Source organism: Cnephaeus nilssonii (assembly GCF_951640355.1).
Source record: "Cnephaeus nilssonii genome assembly, chromosome: 2".
NCBI lineage: Eukaryota > Metazoa > Chordata > Mammalia > Chiroptera > Vespertilionidae > Cnephaeus > Cnephaeus nilssonii.
The window spans coordinates 22935672-22954714 of record NC_137073.1 but is presented as its reverse complement, the minus strand read 5'-3'; the positions used below and the strand labels follow the sequence as shown (position 1 = coordinate 22954714).

General features: G+C 43.2%; 1 protein-coding gene across 1 annotated transcript; it reads left to right on the top strand.

The window, feature by feature from the left end:
• Positions 1-657: 657 nt before the first annotated feature.
• On the top strand, positions 658-17909 carry RSL1D1 (ribosomal L1 domain containing 1). The gene is made up of 9 exons (XM_079796841.1): positions 658-831; positions 1516-1655; positions 3519-3657; positions 4178-4326; positions 4674-4775; positions 6401-6494; positions 6584-6709; positions 8931-9230; positions 15041-17909. The coding sequence occupies exons 1-9, from the start codon at positions 733-735 to the stop codon at positions 15365-15367; spliced, it is 1476 nt and encodes a 491-aa protein (XP_079652967.1). The 5' UTR covers positions 658-732; the 3' UTR covers positions 15368-17909.
• The last annotated feature ends 1134 nt before the right edge of the window (positions 17910-19043 follow it).

Sequence of the window (19043 nt, the reverse complement as noted above, 5' to 3'; positions counted from 1 at the left end):
AAGAAAAATTATAACTATTTCGTAAACATGCCTTGAATACCCTTGGAAGGTTCCCAGTGACAGTAGTCGCTTCTGGGGAAGTGAGGCGGGAGGGGGACTTTCCGCCGTATTCCAGCCTGCACGCTCAGGTTTGTACGCTCTTACCTCCCACCTCAGAGGCTCTGGCTCCTCGTTCGGGGCCCCCCACCGTTTAACGACGCGCGTGGTGTTTCCCGCGCCTGATTCCACGTAAATCTTGCCAGCGGTGGGGAGGTTCCCGCCACCTTCGCGTTGGAGGAGGCTGGCTGGACAGCGTCAGGGGTTCCCCCAAAGTCACCAGACAGGTGGGTGGTGGGGCCAAAACTCCCCGCTCTCCTCACGCCCCTCGGGGCCTGCCCAAAGGCGGGGTCCACGGAGAGCGGGTGACCTCACTGGGTGCATGGACAGGCCTCCTCTCCCGCCTCCCGGAGCTTGCTCGATGTCTTTTGTGAAAGAGAGAGATCAAAATGTCGCCAGGTTGCTCCCCGAGCCTCACGGAAACACGGGGAGTTGTCACCTCAGAGACTCCGACTGCAGGCGGAGCCACACTCAGTTTGCTCGCGCCCGCCAAACCTCTCCGGCGCGACGCCCGGAAGTGACGCTGGGGCCCGCCCACACGCTTCCTAACTTCCGGCTACAGGCCTGGGCTCGCGCAGGCGCCCAGGGAGCAAGTCGTGCGGTTCCGCATGCGAGTCTGCACGCGGCGAGAAAAAAATGGAGGACTCCGCTTCAACGCCACCCGCAGCCTCAACCGCAACTCCAGCCTCGACCTCAGCAACCCCGGCCGCACTGGGGCAGCTGGATAAAAAGCAGGTGAGAGGCCTCTGGGAGGGGGAATTCGGAAGCGAGATGGCCTTGGCCTTGTGACGCGCGGGGTGCTGGAGACGGGCTCGCGCTCCCTTCGATTCTCCCCAAGATTTGAGGGTCACTGGTTCGCGGTACTCTCAGCCTGCCCGCTCTTCTGTGCGCCCGGGTAGGTGCTCGCTTACCCCAACCCTGCGGCCTGGCTCTCTTGAATTGGAATGAATGCAGGTATAGTTTGGGATTCTCGAGCTAGGTATACGTGGTTCTACTTTCCTACGTTTGACTGTGGCCAAGTCGTTTAATTTTGTAAGCCTCGGTTACCTCGTATTTAAAATGGGCTCTGCTGCCCTCTGCTCTCCAGGATTAGAGGAGGTAATGCGCGTAAAGCGCTGTAGCCAAGGGCCTGGCATACAGTAAGCGCTCACTAAATGCTAGTTGCAGTGTGATGCGCGTTTACTGGGATTACGGCCTTCCTCCTCGCGGGCAGGGGCAGCATGTTCCGTCTGGCACTTTTTTTCGGACGAATGGAGAGTTTTACATTCCTGTGACTGCAAATTGTAGGATCCTAATAGTGAATGGTTTTGGAGATTGCCTGTTAAACTAGAAATAGAGCAGAAAAAAAGGTAAAAGCAGTAGGAAGAGGGCAAATGCTAAATTAGATTGAGATTTAATTTGTCTATCTTCACTTTGCAGACCAGAAAGGCAGTGGAAGCTCTGTTGGCACATTCCAGGTCCAGGAAAAACGCGAATGGATTGCTTTTGAATGAGAATGAAAATTTCTTTTTAATGGTGGTATTGTGGAAAATTCCAAGTAAAGAACTGAGGGTCAGATTGTAAGTTCTGGTTTTCTGCCTTAGCTGTTTTAATCAGTCAATTCTGTGTAGCGTTAATAGTCGTGATTTAGTTTCTAGTGTAAACTTTGCAAACTCAAAATTAAAATCTGAGTTGATAAAAATAGTTGTGCCTTACAAAAAAAACACAGGAATGCAGACAAGCTTACATTTTTTAGAAATTTCACCAGTTTTCTTGGGGCTTAGTGGACAATTAACCGAAGCCATTCTATTAGATACAAAACCTGTTTTTTGAGAGAATAAAATTTAGAATAAATTAGACAGCTTTTGTACTTTAATAGAATCTGTCATCTTTTCATGTCAAACTACTTCCAAGCTAAAACCCCTGAGGTCCCATACTCGCTTCTTTTAAAATATGTTTTTATTCATTTTGGAGAGAGAGAAACATCGATGGGAGAGAACATCAACATCGATCAGCAGCCCCTTGCTGGGGATTGAGCCTGCAACCCTGCCATGTATCCTGATTGGGAATCAAACCAGTGACCTCCCGGTGTATGGGTCGATGCTCAACCACTGAGCAACACCAGCCAGGCTGAACTCGCTTCTTTATACAGACACTATTTAAAACTTGGCAGTGAACTCCTTATAGAAACCAATGGCAATTACACATTCTTATTGCTAGGACTTTTAGGTCAGAGATGCACCTCTGCAATTGCCAGACTTAATAAATAAAAACACAAGTAATTTTTTAGTATAAGTAAGTCCCATGTAATACTTGGAACGTATTTAAAAAATAATTAAAATGTAGCTGGGTGTTCTATCTTCTATCTGACAACACTGTCTTTCTGTGGAGTCCCTCATTTCCTGAGTATATTTCCTTTAGCCAGCTATGCTAAAGAAAGCAGTGTTTAGGGTAGTTAGGTTTCTTGGGGGGAGGGGGCGGAAGGAGGGACCAAGAATGATTACAAATTGGAAAGACCCTTTTGGTCCTCAAACCCTTCAGTAAGTAATTTTATAAACCTGCCTCAGCCAGCTTCCCTTGGTTATTGCTTTATGTTTCCCTCCTGCATTCTGTATTCCACACCTTTGCTCAGGCAGTTTTCCCTTCTGGAAAGCCCTCTTACTTTGTCTAGAATATTTTCGCCAGCTGTTCACCTTTTTGGTGATTTCTGCCACTTACCAGCTTCACAGTTCTTCCCACATCGTTTGGCAGGTCATGCTACTACTGTGTATTACTATCTCTTCTTAAACAAAGGAAATGTTTCCTTAAAACATACAGACCTAGGAAGTGCATTAAACCTTTTTTTCTTTTTAAGACTCAACCTAGTAATCATGGCATGTCTCTTGGTCCCTCTTGGTTTGCTCCATATTTTCTTTTCAGCTCTTAAGAGCTCTGTTGTTTATGGAGCCCAGAGTTTTCTCCAAGGTAAGGTTCTAAGTCAGATCTGCCCTGCTGGAAATCGATTCTAGCACATGATGTGTACACGTATAGTAACATATGAAATAATAGTTATATATGCACTATTCTGGGTGTCTTTGTACTTGAACTCTTATTATGTCCCAAATATTAATTGATATTTTGACCATGGGTATTTGTGGTGACTTCCATCTTAAATCTCTTCTGTGCCATTGAAAGTGAGACATATTTTTAAAATGTTCTCAATATAGAGAACATATACACACTTTAACAGCTGATAGCTCGATTTTGAAAATTAAATGTATTTTAATAAATACTGCCTTTATAATTATTCACATTTGGGGGAAGCACCATATATAGAGTGTTTGCTTAAATAGTTTAAGTGGAGTTTTCTGAAATGATAGTAAATTTATTGTATATTCTATGGAGTATAAACACATTCTCTGTATAATAATGCTTTATTCTGTGGTTTCTTCTGTATTTTGCAGGTCCTTGCCTCATGGTATTCGGTCAGATTTAGCAGATATCTGTTTGTTTACGAAGGACGAACCCAATGTAACTCCTGAAAAGACGGAACATTTTTATAAGAAGCTTCTAAAAAAGCATGGAATAAAAACCATTTCTCAGGTAGGGAGCAGGTTAATATTTTCAAGATAATTAAAAGATTTGATTCACTTGAAGGGAAAAGTAATACATTGCTGTATCACCTAGTATTTCCTAGGAATTTAATTTTTAATTTTAACTTTTTCTTTTTAACATAGTTCTCCTTGGCTTTAGGTAGGACATATTCCATCTTTCATCTGATGGCTCAGCTGTCCAGGTTTGTTAATCCACAAGCTCACTGTGTACACCAGTACCTTCCTTGAAGATTTTACAAACAGTTGCTCCATTAGGTCATTTACTCTGAACTTCTGGAGCATCCTGTGTTTGCCTCTGACTTGGCATTTTTCATCCTGTTTGACAGTTGTTGGTGTTATTTCTTTAGCTGAGGTTGTCCCATCTCATTTGTTTTCATGTTCGTGGCATTTAGTATATTGTCTGGCCCATTTTAGAAATGGGCTTTCTACGTGTTCACTAAAGTGGCTCCAGAACATTTTAAAATCTGAATACAAATTGTTGCCTGAGTACTGTGCTCTTTGTTTTCTAGATCATCCCCCTCCGAACTTTAAAAAAGGAGTATAAAGCCTATGAGGCCAAGCTCCGCCTCCTGGGTAGTTTTGACTTGTTCCTTTCTGATGCAAGAATCCGAAGGCTCTTACCCTCACACCTCGGGAGACATTTCTATAAGAGAAAGAAGTAAGTTTCTGATCAGTGACTGGACTTGAGCAGCACAGAATTTATAGGTATATCCTTAACCGGTTTGGCTCAGTGGATAGAGCATCGGCCTGTGGACTGAAGGGTCCCAGGTTCAATTCCGGTCAAGGGCATGTACCTTGGTTGTGGGCACATCCTCAGTAGGGGGTGTGCAGGAGGCAGCTGATCGATGTTTCTAACTCTATCCCTCTCCCTTCCTCTCTGTAAAAAAAAAATCAATAAAAGAAAAAGAGGTCTTAGGTAATCTGTAAAGAAAGGATTAAAAATTTAAAAAAAGAAAAGAATTTATAGGTATATATGCATTGTGCTCTAAATGTCTGTCGTTACAGAGTTCCAATACCTGTAAATCTTAAAGCCAAGAATCTTTCCAAAGAGATCAACTCATCAATAGGTGGGACTGTCTTAAACATCTCTAAAAGTGGTTCTTGCAGGTAGGTAAATGTATACATGTGTTTAATCTTATACTTAATAATGATTTTGTAAACATTTTTTATAAGATAGTGTTAATGAAACCAGATCCTTCTATTAAAATTAAAATCCATTCCTTAGACGTATTCAGTTCTCCCATAGAACTTTCTACAGAGATGGAGATGGTCTGTATCCCTGCTGTCTCCTATAGGAATCATTAGCCGTATGTGGTTGTGAGCACTTGCATTGTGGGTACTATAGCTAACGAACCAAATTTCTAATTTTACTTGATTTTAATTAATTTAAATAGACATGTGTGGCTAGTGGCTAATGCTTACCATATTGGATAAGGCACCTCTAGGTTAAGTATAGCAGGGAGAATGAGATTAATGCTTAGAAAACATCCATATACTTCTGGGCGTTCATGTTGACCAGCATCATATTATCCTTTAATGTGAAGACCTACCTCAGTCTTGGTTTAAACATATTCAAAATCATTTCATAAATACTTAGTCTGCTGATTTGGGCATCTGTGGTGTGGGATGGGCCGCTGCCAGTAGTGTAGAGCTGTTGAGTATGGTCCTTTCTCCCAAAGATGCCCAGGAGCCCATGTGTAGTTAGTGGTCACATGATAAAATAGGACTATCAGGGTTTCTTGACCACACGCCAGGGAGGGCAGTCCTTGGCAGAGTGTTTCCAGGTATGGCAGAAGGGAGTTTGGGCAAAAATGTGGGCTCTGATGTTGCCTTCTGCTTTCAGGTGGGAAGTCCCTTACTTGAGTGTCATTAGGTAACTGAGAAGAGTTGTTCATCAGGCCATGAGTAGTGGCTCATGGCAAGCAGTTAGCTAGAAGGTCTGAGGCCTGGTTCATGGGATTAGTGAGTAGCTATGAAAAGGGGACAGCACCGTGCATCCAGATAAAGGAGTAGAAATCTGCCTCTAAGGTTTTCCCAAGCCAAATCCAGAGCTTAAGAAACATTGTGGACAGCTAATAAAAGTAATACAAAAACATAATCATTCTTTTATCTCCGTTCTTAACCTTCCATCTTCCTTCCCACCCTCCCCTTCCTCATGTACACCCTCCTTCCTCTTTCTCCCTCCTCTCCCCCTCCTTCCTTACTATTTTTCCATCTGCAAAGCCAAGAGTGTGCTTGCAGGTAGGTGGCAGCAGACATAGAGAGTGATCAAAGCCCCTTCTTTGGCTGGAGGGAGGTGGGGGCACCAGCCCCTGTCTCACCCTGCTTCTGAGACACCTCCCTTTTAGCTCCCATGGTGGGGAGGATGGGGACTGGCAGTGGCTGAGCACCTGGCACTTCTGGCTTCCCACTTGGCTTATGTGTGCACTCTGTTTCAAATGAAGGCGTGGTCTTGCTCTTGGCCAGAAGACTGATACTGTAGGAGGGAGGAGAGCTCTTTGTTTTAGAGGTGGCAGCTGGGTCAGGGCCGTGGAACTCTCAAAACAGCAAAGCAACCAACCCTTCCAGGAGTCTTTCCTTTCAAAACAGTCACTACTAGAGGTAATAGTCCTCGGAAAAGCTGTGGGCTGATTCCTGGACCTGTATATTTCTATTTCTCACATACCTGCCTATGCCTTATTTTGAAGAATTATTTTTAAAAATCTTTTTTGTCCGAAACTCTTAAATTTCAGCACTATCCGCATTGGTCACACTGGGATGCAGGTTCAGCACATCACCGAGAACATTGTTGCTGTCACGAAAAAGCTTTCACAGAAATTGCCAGAGGTATAGTCTTGCAGATGCATCAATTGATCGTTCATTTAAAAGACACAAAGCATATGTAGGTTATATTACTCTTTTTGTGTTTGTTTCAGAAGTGGGAGAGTGTGAAACTCTTGTACGTGAAAACTGAGAGATCAGTTGCCCTTCCTATCTTTTCTTCATTTGTCAGCAGTTGGGATGAAGCTAAAGGAATGAACATTTCTAGTCTGAAGAAACAAGTAAGTAGAATTTTAAGTCCTGGGTAGACTTAGTCAAGGATGTAAATGCTGCCCAGAAGAGAGAACTAGGTTGCCATTTCTGTCTGGCTTTTGACTTGCAGTAGTTTTCCAGTGACTGGTTTTGTGTTCATTGTTCCCTCTTTACCTATGAGATTAGTTAATAAAGTACAGTAGGACATACATTTATGATAAGGTAGGTGTTTTAATTTCTCTTCAAAGGTCTAATTAGGCTTTAAAAGGGCCTATTCATTGGCAAGAGGAGCTAAGAGAGAGGAAACCCAAAATTTAGTTTAAGTTCATTGGTGTTTATGGGCAAAATTTAAGATTCTATTAGGCTAACATGTACCTCTTGTTTTTGGTTTGTAGGGTTTTGGTGCTAATAGGTACTATTGCAGAAGAAACCAGAATGAGCCCTACCCAGAGCTCAGGGTTAGAGCATTGGCCCTTGGACCAAAGGGTCATGGGTTTGATTCCTGGTCAAGGGCTACCTTGGTTGTCTGCTCGAACCAATCGGTGTGTCTCTCTCACATCGGTGTTTCTCCCCCCATCATCCCTCCCCTTTGTTCTCAAAAAAAAAAAAATCAGTGGAAAAAATATCCTCAGATGAAAAAAAAGAAGCCAGAATGAGAGAAAATTAAAATTTTTGCTCTTTGTTGGGTCCATCTCCTTGTTTGTTTATTCTTTCTTCAGCCATATTAATTTTGTCCAATGAATTTTTAATTTTGATCTTTTTATTTTTTTACTTTCTGAAGTTCCATTTTTTGTTCTTTTTAAAATTGGCTTTACTTTTTTTGGTTTGCTGTTATCTAGAAACTAGAGGCCTGATGCACTAAATTTGTGCAAGAGTAGGCCTTCCTTCTGGCTGCCAGCACCGGCTTCCCTCTGGCACGGGGACCAGGCTTCCCTCGCAGCTGCTACTTCATCCGGAAGGTCATCAGGTCTAATTAGCATATTACACCTTTATTATTATAGATAGTCTTCCAGTTGGTCTTAATTCTTGAAACATGTTAAACATAACTACTCAATTAGTTGTCTGCTAATTCATATAGTAGAAGTCTTGGTGTTGCAAGCTGTCATCTCTGTCTGCTGGTTCCTTATGTGTTTGGTTATCTCTGACTGTGAAGGTTTCGGCATTTGGAAAATTGTTTGTAGAAATGACTTGAGGTGTAGGAAGAAGATCTTATCTCTGGAGACTGACATTTACATCTGCCAGGCACCTTGGGGCACTCTCAGTTTGGACCACCTGAACGCACATTCAAGGCTTGCGCGTCTGAATGACAGACAAACCATAGTGCTAAAGTTGTAGGACTGTTTCCTGCTCATCTTTGCCCTGAGGGTGGAATTCATGGGGGTCTCAGCTTATCGCGGTGAGGGGGTTTTCCTCCTAGAATCCCTGCACAGCGTGGATGCTGGGATTTGATTTCCCTTTACACACCACCTCCACCCTGTATTTCCCACTTGGTGGTTAAAACAAAAGTCAGTGATCAGGAGATACTCTCTGGGCCAAAATGGATTCTGGACTTCATTGCACTCTCGTTTTTAATTTCTGACAATTTAATCAGCTAATCGGTGCTTTTTTAAAAAATATTTTACCTTGCCTTTTGTTTTAATTGGGAGGGTGATCCAGAATAATATAGACTGCTAGCTTAGGAAGCAGGAAGGCTGGATTTTTTGCCATTTGTCAGCAGAGTCAGTTGTGGGCTTTGTAAAAATGTTGGAATTGCTGGTGAAAATGGAATTTGGATGCAATTATAGATGTTATTTAACAGTACTCTGTGGTAAGGATTATGTACCTCTAGCTATGTAAACTTTGTACTCTCTGAACTTTCAACCACAACTTGAAGTAGGAAAAAAATGGTCAGGGATTTTTATTTTTTTGTTTTTGTTAGCTTTATTGAGATGTAATTTATATCACATACTATGCAATCTATGTAATTCTTAACTCACCTATCAATGGGATCGACTTTCACAAAACCTGTGACTACATAACTCAGGTATCCAGATTTTGAGTATCTATCTATAATTTACCACATAAAATGCAACTGTGGCCTTGACTCAGAAACAAAGTGGCGATGGGGTTCAAGTACTGGTAATGGGGTTTGTGCAGAGCTTGTACAGGTCAAGGCCCTTTCAGGGAGTTTATGAATAATCAGAACTGCAAGTGCCATTTATTTTCCAACTAAAGTATCTCTTACAAAAATTACGTTTGGTTTTTTGGTAGGAAGCAAAGAAATTACAAAAACAAAAAGAACATAAAAAGAAACAAAAGGAGAAGAAAAGAAACAGAAAGCCTATGAAACAGGGCAGAAAGTCTACATCAGCCCTACCTACAGAGGAGACGGCCCCAAAAACTTGTGCTTCTCCAGTGAAGGGCCCTGGACCCCAGAAGAAAGAGACCCCTCAGCCTGAGAAGAAAGAGACCTGCAGAATAAAAGCCCAAAATAAAGTGCATGTTGAATCTGAAGAAGAAATTCCATTACTGGTCCCAATAGGAGAAACTCCTACCAAAGAAAATGTAGAGGTATGTTTGCTAATGTTTAATATTCACAGTGGATTGATTCAGTGGTCACTGTGTATCGTGCAGGCACTGCTGAGTGGTGAATGTAAGATGGGAGGCACTGTTTTTAGGGAAACCTGTTCTAACAAAGATTTTGAACTAAAAGAGAAAAATACTAGGGTAAACCCTAAGAACCCAGGAGATGGTTACCATGAATTACCTGACCTTTTGTTTAAATATTGGAGCCACACATAGTAAACACAGCCCTTTGTGTATGTTGGAATCAAGGGAGACTTGACCATATTAATCTAAGAAACTTTGCCTGTGGTTTTAAAAAGCTGGCCACAGTGGACATTTGGGCAGTGGTTCAGTTTCTTTCTTTCTTTCTTTCTTTCTTTTTTTTAATATATTTTATTGATTTTTTTACAGAGAGGAAGGGAGAGGGAGAGAGAGTTAGAAACATTGATGAGAGAGAAACATCAATCAGATGTTTGATGTTTGAAACATCATCCCCTACTGGGGATGTGCCCGCAACCAAGGTACATGCCCTTGACCGGAATCGAACCTGGGACCCTTGAGTCCATAGGCCGATGCTCTATCCACTGAGCCAAACTGGTTAGGGCCAGTGGTTCAGTTTCTGAGGGTGAGTCCGGATCACATAGTTAGTCTTAGAAAACTTACCAGGGTAACCGTGGGTCCTGGACCCTGCCTCTAAAATCCTCCAAACACTCCACTTGCAACACCAAGACTTCTACTATATGGTTCTTAACATAAATCTGACTTTCTGAGTTTCAGAAGAGGTGATTTAAAGGAACTGGGTTTTTTTATTTTTGGTCCTTGGGTAATACTTTTACTCTACTCATAGTATCTGTCCAAACATTGGGAGAAAACCTTGAAAACAAGGGGAGAAATAGGTCCCTAAGAGTCTAGAACCGTGGTCAGCAAACTGCGGCTCGCGAGCCACATGCGGCTCTTTGGGCCCTTGAGTGTGGCTCTTCCACAAAATGCCACAGCCTGGGCGAGTCTATTTTGAAGAAGTGGCATTAGAAGAAGTTTAAGTTTAAAAAATTTGGCTCTCAAAAGAAATTTCAATCGTTGTACTGTTGATATTTGGCTCTGTTGACTAGTGAGTTTGCCGACCACTGCTCTAGAAGATTACCAACTATCCCCCATGTGTGTAGAGAGGACTCTTGGCCCCTCTGTGCACAGCCTGCACTGGGGTATCCTGGGCCTATTACACCACATTACCTATTTTGTATTTCGTTCTAACAGTGACCCTTAAACTCTTCGATAGTAAGTGCCCTCAGCACTACTGAATTTTTAAAATATTCTTAAAGTTAACATAAATGATCATGCTATTAACTGTATACAGTATAATTGTTTTTTAGAAAAAGTAAGCCTTTTTCTTATATTGGGGCTGACAGGTAATATGTTGGAATTAAAGAGTAGAAAGCTTAGCTGACAGGGTGTTGTAAGTGTTTATGCCCTTTGAATCTATCTAGGAAATATGTTCGGCAAAATATGGGGAAGTTTCATCATTGCTCACTATAGAAGCAAAAAATGCAAAGAAAAAGTATTATGTACCCTTGCAGTAAGATGGGAGGCACTGTTTTTAGGGAAACCTGTTCTACCAAAGATTTTGAACTAAAAGAGAAAAATACTAGGGTAAACCCTAAGAACCCAGGAGATGGTTAACATGAATTACCTGACCTTTTGGTAGACCAGTAGTTTTTGTAAAATTATTTGAAATAATGTTTGGTAAGAGTTGACAGTTCTTAGGAAATACTAATAAAATAATTGGGATAAGGGCATAATACTTGGAGTTTTTCTTTTTTTCCACAAAAGAGGTTTATTAAAGGGGAAATTGAAGGTTTTTGGACATATAGTAGACATCCAACCTAAAACAGTAGAAGAGGAGGGTCCTAGAGCTTTTCCAGAGGTGAATGAAGGCAGTGGATCCTTTAAAATGGGTGGGGAATGTCCGGCCCCCAAGGGCCTTTTAAGTCCCATGATAACATTTGGTCTGGCCCTGCCAAGGTATTAGGGTTGAGCTAATTAAATATTTGACCAAATATAGCAGACTAATTTTTTTTAAAATATATTTTATTGATTTTTTACAGAGAGGAAGGGAGAAGGATAGAGAGTTAAAAACATCGATGAGAGAGAAACATCAATAAGCTGCCTCCTGCACACCTCCTACTGGGGATGTGTCCGCAACCAAGGTACATGCCCTTGACCAGAATCGAACCTGGGACCTTTCAGTCCACAGGCCGATGCTCTATCCACTGAGCCAAACCAGTTAGGGCTAGCAGACTAATTTTTTTTTTCTCCAAAGTGAATTTTTAATTTTTAAAATTTTATTGGGGTGGCATTAGTCAACATGAACATACAGGTTTCATGTGTGGATTACTAATTTACAACATCTGTATATAGGACCATGTGCCCACCACCCAAAGTCAAATCTCCTGTCACCTCATATTAGGACCCCTTTCTTCCCCCACCCCCCTCCCTCTGGCAACCACCACACTGCTGTTTGTGTTCGTAAGTTTCAGTTTTATATCCCACATATGAGTTAAATCCTATAGTTCTTAGCTTTTTCTGTTTGACTTATTTCACTTCGCATAATGTTCTCAAGGTCCATCCATGTTGTAAATGATGCTATTTCATCCTTTCTTATGGCCGTGTAGTACTCCATTGTGTACATGTACCACATCTTCTTTAACCAGTCCTCTTATCGTAGGGCACTTTGGCTGTTTCCAACTCTTGGCCACCATGAATAATGCTGCAATGAATATAGGGATGCATATATCTTTGCATATAAATAATTTTGAGTTATTCGGGTATATATACTCAGGAGTGGGATTGTTGGGTCGTATGGTAGCTCTATTTTTTTAATTTTTTGAGGAATCACCAGACCGCTTTCCATAGTGGTTGTACCAGTCTACATTCCCACCAGCACCGAATGAGGGTTCCCTTTTTCCACAATCTCTCCAACACTTGTTGTTGCTCGACTTGTTGATAATGGCCAAGCAGACTAATTTTTAAGTTGGTAATTTTGTATGGCCCTTGGCAGAAAAATGGTTCTGTACCTCTGCTTTAAAAGGATGAGAAAGAAGGGATTTGGAGTGTGTTGAGTGAAGGCTTTGGGGAGAGAGCAAGAGCAGGGCATATCCTAGGAACTGCAATAAATGGCTACAGTGTCAGTGGTGGAGAGACGGGAAGCACAAGGGGAAAGCAAGAGAAGAGATGGTGAATAAGAACAAGTTGGAAATGCCAAAGATATGGCTGGGGAAATAAGGGTAGACCAGATCTATCAGCTAAATTTATTATCATTGTTTTTCAGAAGTCTTTAAGCCACTTAAAGATTGAAAGCTTTTGGAACTGATACAGAGAGAGTCATGTCTCAGAAACACTCCAGCTTCACTGGAGACCAAGGAATAATCCAGGAGAAAAGTGGTTGTGGAGTGTCAGACTACCGTATTTTCCGGCGTATAAGACGACTTTTTAACCCAGGAAAAGCTTCTATACGCCCGGTTGTCTTATATGCCGGAAAATACGGTAGATAAGTGGTAGTGTCAGAGCCGGACAGTGGAAACAGTAAGAAATGGATGAAACTATGATGAATTTAAGAAGCAGATTCAGCCTGGCCCATGTTGCTCAGTGGTTGAGTGTCGACCTATGAACCAGGAGGTCACAGTTTCAGTCAGGGCACATGCCTGGCTATCCGGCTCGATCCCCAGTAGGGGATGTGCAGGAGGCAGCCAATAGATTATTCTCATCATTGATGTTTCTATCTCTCCCTCTCCCTTCCTCTCTGAAATCAATAAAAATATATTTAAAAACAAAAAGAAGCAAATTCAGAAGAATGTGGTGAAGACGGTTGTGAGGTCGAGAAGAGGAAGTGAAGCAGGGGAGGAAATGGAGACGGGAAAATACTAGCTAGTAAGGAGATTAATGGTCAGAGGAGGAAGCCAGGTTTATAGAGAGAAAGAGGGGTGTTGATCAAGACCAAGTATCTTCTGAGCTGTTGTCTTTATGGGCCCAGAAAAACAAGATCTCCAGGGGTGGACTTAGAAAGATAAGAGCAGCCCTGACCGGTTTGGCTCAGTGGATAGAGCGTCGGCCTGTGGACTGAAAGGTCCCAGGTTCGATTCCAGTCAAGGGCATGTACCTTGGTTGTGGGCACATCCCCAGTAGGAGGTGTGCAGGAGGCAGCTGATAGATGTTTCTCTCTCATCGATGTTTCTAACTCTCTATCCCTCTCCCTTCCTCTCAGTAAAAAATCAATAAAATATATTTTTTTAAAAAAAGAAAGAAAGATAAGAGCAGAGCATTATGCATGGATTAGTTTTGATCATTTAGCTGAAAGTGCTCTTAAAAGAATCAGTCCTGGGATTGAATAAAGATTAAGCTCTTCCCAATCATCATTTTCTGTTTTCTCTCCCCTTTATGCCTCTTCCACCTCGACCACCACCACCACCACCACCCCCAACTTGGATCTTTTAATTAATTAATTAATTTTTAAAGATATATTTTTATTGGTTTCAGAGAGGAAGGGAGAGGGAGAGAGAGATAGAAACATCAGTGATGAGAGAGAATCATTGACCAGCTGCCTCCTACACACCCCACACTGGGGTTGGAGCCTGCAACCCGGGCATATGCCCTAACCAGGAATCACCAACTTGGATCTTTTAAATACATATATAGTCACTAGAGGCCCAGTGCATGAAAATTCATGCACTGGAGGGGAAGGTCCCTTAGCCTGGCCTGCCCACTCTCACAGTCTGCGAGCCCTCAGGCGGGAAGCAGCCTGGCAATCAGGGGAAGGCAAAGCCCCATCACACCTCTGCTGCTGACACTGCCAGCAGCGCAAGCCTCGGCCGGCCCTGGTTACCTGAGCCTCAGGCAGTCCTGGGTGGCTGGGCAGCTGCCACCTGAAGCTTGCTTGCACCTCGGGCCGGCCCTGGGGGGCTAGGGGGCTGAGGGGTCTGGGGGACTCCAGAGGCAGGGCGTGCCTGCTGCTCTGGCGGGGCTGAGGGGACTAGGGACCGCCATCTTGTGGCTGTGGGTGCCGCCATCTTTGAGGGCGTGGCAGTCAATTAGCGTATTCCCTCCTTATTGGCTGTGGGTGCTGCCATCTGTGACAGTGTGAGGGTCAATTAGCATATTCCCTCTTTATTACATAGGATGGGGGAAAGATAAGAATAGTAAACGTTGTGTGGTCGTTATTAGTGAATTTTTTGAGTTTTTTGCATTTTTGATGTTTTTCAGATTTTCCATAATCTGTTGGAAACAGTTTTGTTGGTGGTTGTTTTTTGTTTTGTTTACATAACCTATTTCTATATTGGACATCCCATTGCTAGAATGTCCTTATATCATCAGCAGTTGTCTGGGGTGCTTGGAAAATTCAGGATTCCTGGCCTGTAACACATTGCCCCAGGGAGTCTTAAACTGAGAAGTAGGTTTTTCTAACAGGCAGCCCAGTTAGTTTTTACACACACAGTTTTGAAACCTCATGTCCTAACCCATGTGCAAGGAATTTACAGCTGAAGGTGACTAAGAGTCAGGATTGGGTCACAGGTTTCTCTACTGTGCTCCCGGTAGGTGCTTCCAGGAGGCCCTACCAGTGGGAAAGATGGTTCTCCTTTGATTGGACCAGAATACCGCCAGGATCTTCTTTACTGGTATAATATGAATAATGGAATACAGCTGCCTTTCATCATTTCATCATGCTGAGGTGTATCTTTGGATTTACCTAAATAGTCAAAAGAGTAACTCTTAGAGTTACATTGTCAGTTGGCTTTCTCCAGACCTAACTTTCTTCTTTTATTTAGGTGCAAAAACATGCCACAGGAGCGAAGTCTCCAGTAAAGAGTCCGGGTTCCAACCCACCTCGTGGGAAGAAAAGAAAGGCCTTTCCAGCTTTGGAGATGCCGAAAGCACCAGAGCCCAAGACCCCAGGTAAAGGCCCAGGGAAGAAGCCAAAAGTCAAAGAAGAAGTGGAGAAACAAAGGAACTCTCCTTTGGGGAAAAAAGACCCAAAACAGACGCCCAAAAAGCCAGAGGCCAAGTTCTTCACTACAGCTAATAAATCTGCAAAAAAAGCTTCCCACACCCCCAAACAATGGTCCCAAAAACCCAAAGTACCCCAGCCGACCTAAAGTCAGTGACTTGACCAGGAGGAAACATCAGAGCTGCCTGGAAAGCTTTTGAAAAATACCCAGGTCCTGACCCCTGTCACAACCTTCTCCAAGAGTGAGACCTGGCCTTAAAATCTCACAAGTGATTCTGATGTGTCGTGGGTGTAAGAACCAGTAGTTTGAATCCATTTTTTAAATTGTTCTTTCATGTGTTAGCTAATATAATAGAAATTACAGTGCTTTTATTAAAGTGTAACATTCGCTTCTGAGTAAACTATTCCGTATCTTGTTAGTTTTACTTAAATGCCTGTGATATGACTTTTTTGTTTTCTGGCTCCAGAACAGCAGTTTGTGCAAACATTCCCGAAGCTTGTCTTCAAGTCAGTGGTGGGCTCACTGCATGCAAATCAACTGTGGAATTTATGGAACACCTCAGGTTTCTTGGCCCATCGTGCTGAGCTGGTATATCTCGATGGGTCTTAGGTGGTGGTTGGCCACAGTTATAAACCACTGAGTTAGCATATGTTTGATGAGAAAAATTAACATGGCATCATTTATAAAGGCACCAAATTGATTCCTGCCTTCTAGAGGCAAGAAAATACTTCCTTCATCCTTCCAATCTTCCTCCAGATTATTCCTCACCCTATATAGAGTTACTTAGATTTGGCACCTTTATGATAGGAAACCTGGAAGTGGAGACTATTAAATTTGGGTGGTTGTTAAATATATGCTGACTTCTCAGGTGCACAGCCTTCCAGTGGATATGAGTTGGCGTACACATCACTAGTGGGAAGTGATGGGTTCACTGTAGTATGGGAAGGTCAGCATGAGACATGCTTCCAAATATCACCTGGTTCAGAAACAAGGAATAAAACTCGAGATGGTTCTTGGCAAGTCAAGTTGAGACAGTTGTTGGTTTTTTAGCCCCACAAATTAATGTTAACTTTTTAAGTCATGAAAGGCTCTAATATACAACAAAATTTGTAGGTTCACTGTCCTTATAGACTTTTAAAAATGAATAGAAGTCTGTGTTGTAGGGGTGTAGCTTAATTGAAACATTTTCCATGGAGACTAGGTTCTGTGGGAAGGTGTTCAGGTAGACTTGTTTCACTTACTCAAAGGTGAAGATTTAAGTGCTGTTTTGCATAGGGCAAAGAAACATAATCAGATAATGTGGTTTATGTGACAATTTTCTGGGGTTTTAAGGTCTTCTAATTCCATCCTTTAGCCAAGTAAAAGATTTTGTAGCACCAAGTGATTTTTACATATAGGCAATTCTTAAAAAGTAGGTGATCTGTTTTTGTGTGTGTTTTTTAACCTTTTGCACTTGGATGTCGAGTGTGACTCGACATGGTTAGCATTAGAATAAAGGAATCGAGAAAAAAGCAAGCGAGTGCAAAGGGTTAAAGAATTTTTATGAATTTCTTTGAGCCAAACTAATGACATGCTAGGAAACGATCTCAAATGCTCCCTTCTGTTTTTAAGACTTAAAATGTTTAGAGTAGTTTTAGGCTCATAGCAAAATTAAGGTAGAGAGATTTCCCATTTTCCCTACCTGTGCACATGCACAGCTACCCTCACATCAACATCCTCCAACCAGAGGGGTACGTTTACAACTGATGAGCTTACCTTGACACATCACTTATAGCCAAAGTCCATAGTTGACATTAGGGTTCACGCTTAGTGTTATATATTCTACTAGAAGCCCGTTGCACGAAGTTTCGTGCAAAAGACCTTCCTTCACCTGGCTGCTGGCACCAGTTTTCTTCTGGCCACCCGCTGATCCGAGCGCTGTTTCCTCTGGCCTCCAGCGCGATCAGCCACCCAGAGTTCCTCCAGTGCTGTTTCCTCTGGCCACCAGCGCAATCAGAGTTCCTCCAGCTCCGTTTCCTCTGGCCACCCACCGCCAGTGGAGGAACTCTGGGTGGCCGATCGCGCTGGCTGGAGGCACTCCGATCGGCGGGTGGCCAGAGGAAAACTGGTGCCGGCAGCCACGCAATCAGCCACCCCGAGTTCCGCCACCGGTGCCTACCGCTGGCCCCATGGGTCCTCCTGCAGCTCCCGCCGTTGGGGACGGCAGGAGGAACGGGGGGCGGGGACTCGTGAGTCAGCCCAATCACCAACCCCGAGTCCCGCCCCCAGCCTCCCAACGGCCCAATCGTGGGTGTAGCGGAGTGATGGTAATTTGCATATTACCATTTTATTAGGTATGATGGGCATGGGTAAATGTATAGTAACATGTACCCACCATTATAGTATACAGAGTATTTTCATTGCCCTAAAAAGTCACCTATGCTGCATCTATCCATCCCTCTCACCACCTCCCCAGAGCCCCTTGCAACCACTGAGATTGTTACTGTCTATAGTTTTGCCTTTTCCAGAATGTCATATAGTTGGAATCACAGTATGTAGCCCTTTCAGACTGGTTTCTTTCACTTAGTCATATGCACTTAAGATTCCTCTGTCTTCTCATGGCTTGGTAGCACATTTCTTTTTTGTGCTGGAAATGGAATAATATTGTCTGTCGTTTTTGGCAATTATTAATAAAGCTGCTAGAAATGTCTGTGTGCAGGTTTATGTGCTTTGGATAAATACTAAGGGTATGATTACTAAATCATGAGTATGTTGGTTTTGTAAGAAACTGCCAAGCTGTCTTCCAAAGTGGCCTTACCATTTTGCATTCCCACCAGCAATGAATGAAAGTTCCTGTTGCTCCACATCCTCACCAGCATTTGGTGTTGGCCATTCATAAAAGTGTGTTTTAGTTTGCATTTCCCTGATGATACTGATAAGGAATATGCTTAATTGCCATCAGTATATCTTCTATGCATAAGTATTCCTTTTTTCTTCCAGTCTGTATTTTCCAAGGTGTCCTTAATGAAATCATTTTGTAATGAACACATGCCAGCCCTCCTTCACTTTACTCCTTTAAATGTTTATCATTAAGAAAAGAGAAGATTTTAAGAAATCCTTGGGGTGGGAATAGGGTGACACCTTTGGAAAATACATAGCCCTGGTCCCACTGCAGACCTAAGTTGGTGGGACTTAGGAATCTGTTTTTGACAAGCAGCCAGTGAGTTCTTTGCTCAGGGAGGGTGGGAAACACTAGTATAAATTGTAGCTCAAAGTTGCCTCCACTTAGTAACAACTTTACCAAATCATCCATAGGTGAAACCAAGTGAAACAGCCAACTAAAAGTCAAGTAGGTAAATCAGTTCTTTTATTTCCTCTTTATTATTAAAACTAGAGGCCCAGTGCATGAAAACTCATGCACTGGAGGGGGGGTCCCTCAGCCCTGCCTGCCCCCTCTCACAGTCTGGGAGCCCTCAGGGGCGGGAGGCGACACCTCATCACACCTCCGCTGCTGCCACTGCCAGCAGCACAAGCCTCGGCCGGCCCTGGTTACCTGAGCCTTGGGTAGCCCTGGGTGGCTGGACAGCTGCCATCCGAGGCTTGCCTGCACCTCTGGCTGGCCCTGTGCAGCTGGGGGCCTGAGGGGGTTGGGGGACTCCAGAGGCAGGCACACAGAGCGGCGGGGCCCGCCTGCCACTGCAGCGGGGCTGAGGGGACTGGGCACCGCCATCTTATGGCTGTGGGCACTGCCATCTTTGAAGGTGTGGCAGCCAATTAGCATATTCCCTCCTTATTGGCTGTGGACATCACCATCTTTGAGGGCAGGACAGTAATTAGCATATTC

Bases quoted from the DNA above. Each gene is read 5' to 3' on its own strand.
- RSL1D1 (XM_079796841.1), top strand. From the start codon at position 733: ATGGAGGACTCCGCTTCAACGCCACCCGCAGCCTCAACCGCAACTCCA. The intron at 832-1,515 runs GTGAGAGGCCTC...TTCACTTTGCAG, and splicing joins GGCAGCTGGATAAAAAGCAG to ACCAGAAAGGCAGTGGAAGC. The intron at 6,495-6,583 runs GTATAGTCTTGC...TGTTTGTTTCAG, and splicing joins TTTCACAGAAATTGCCAGAG to AAGTGGGAGAGTGTGAAACT.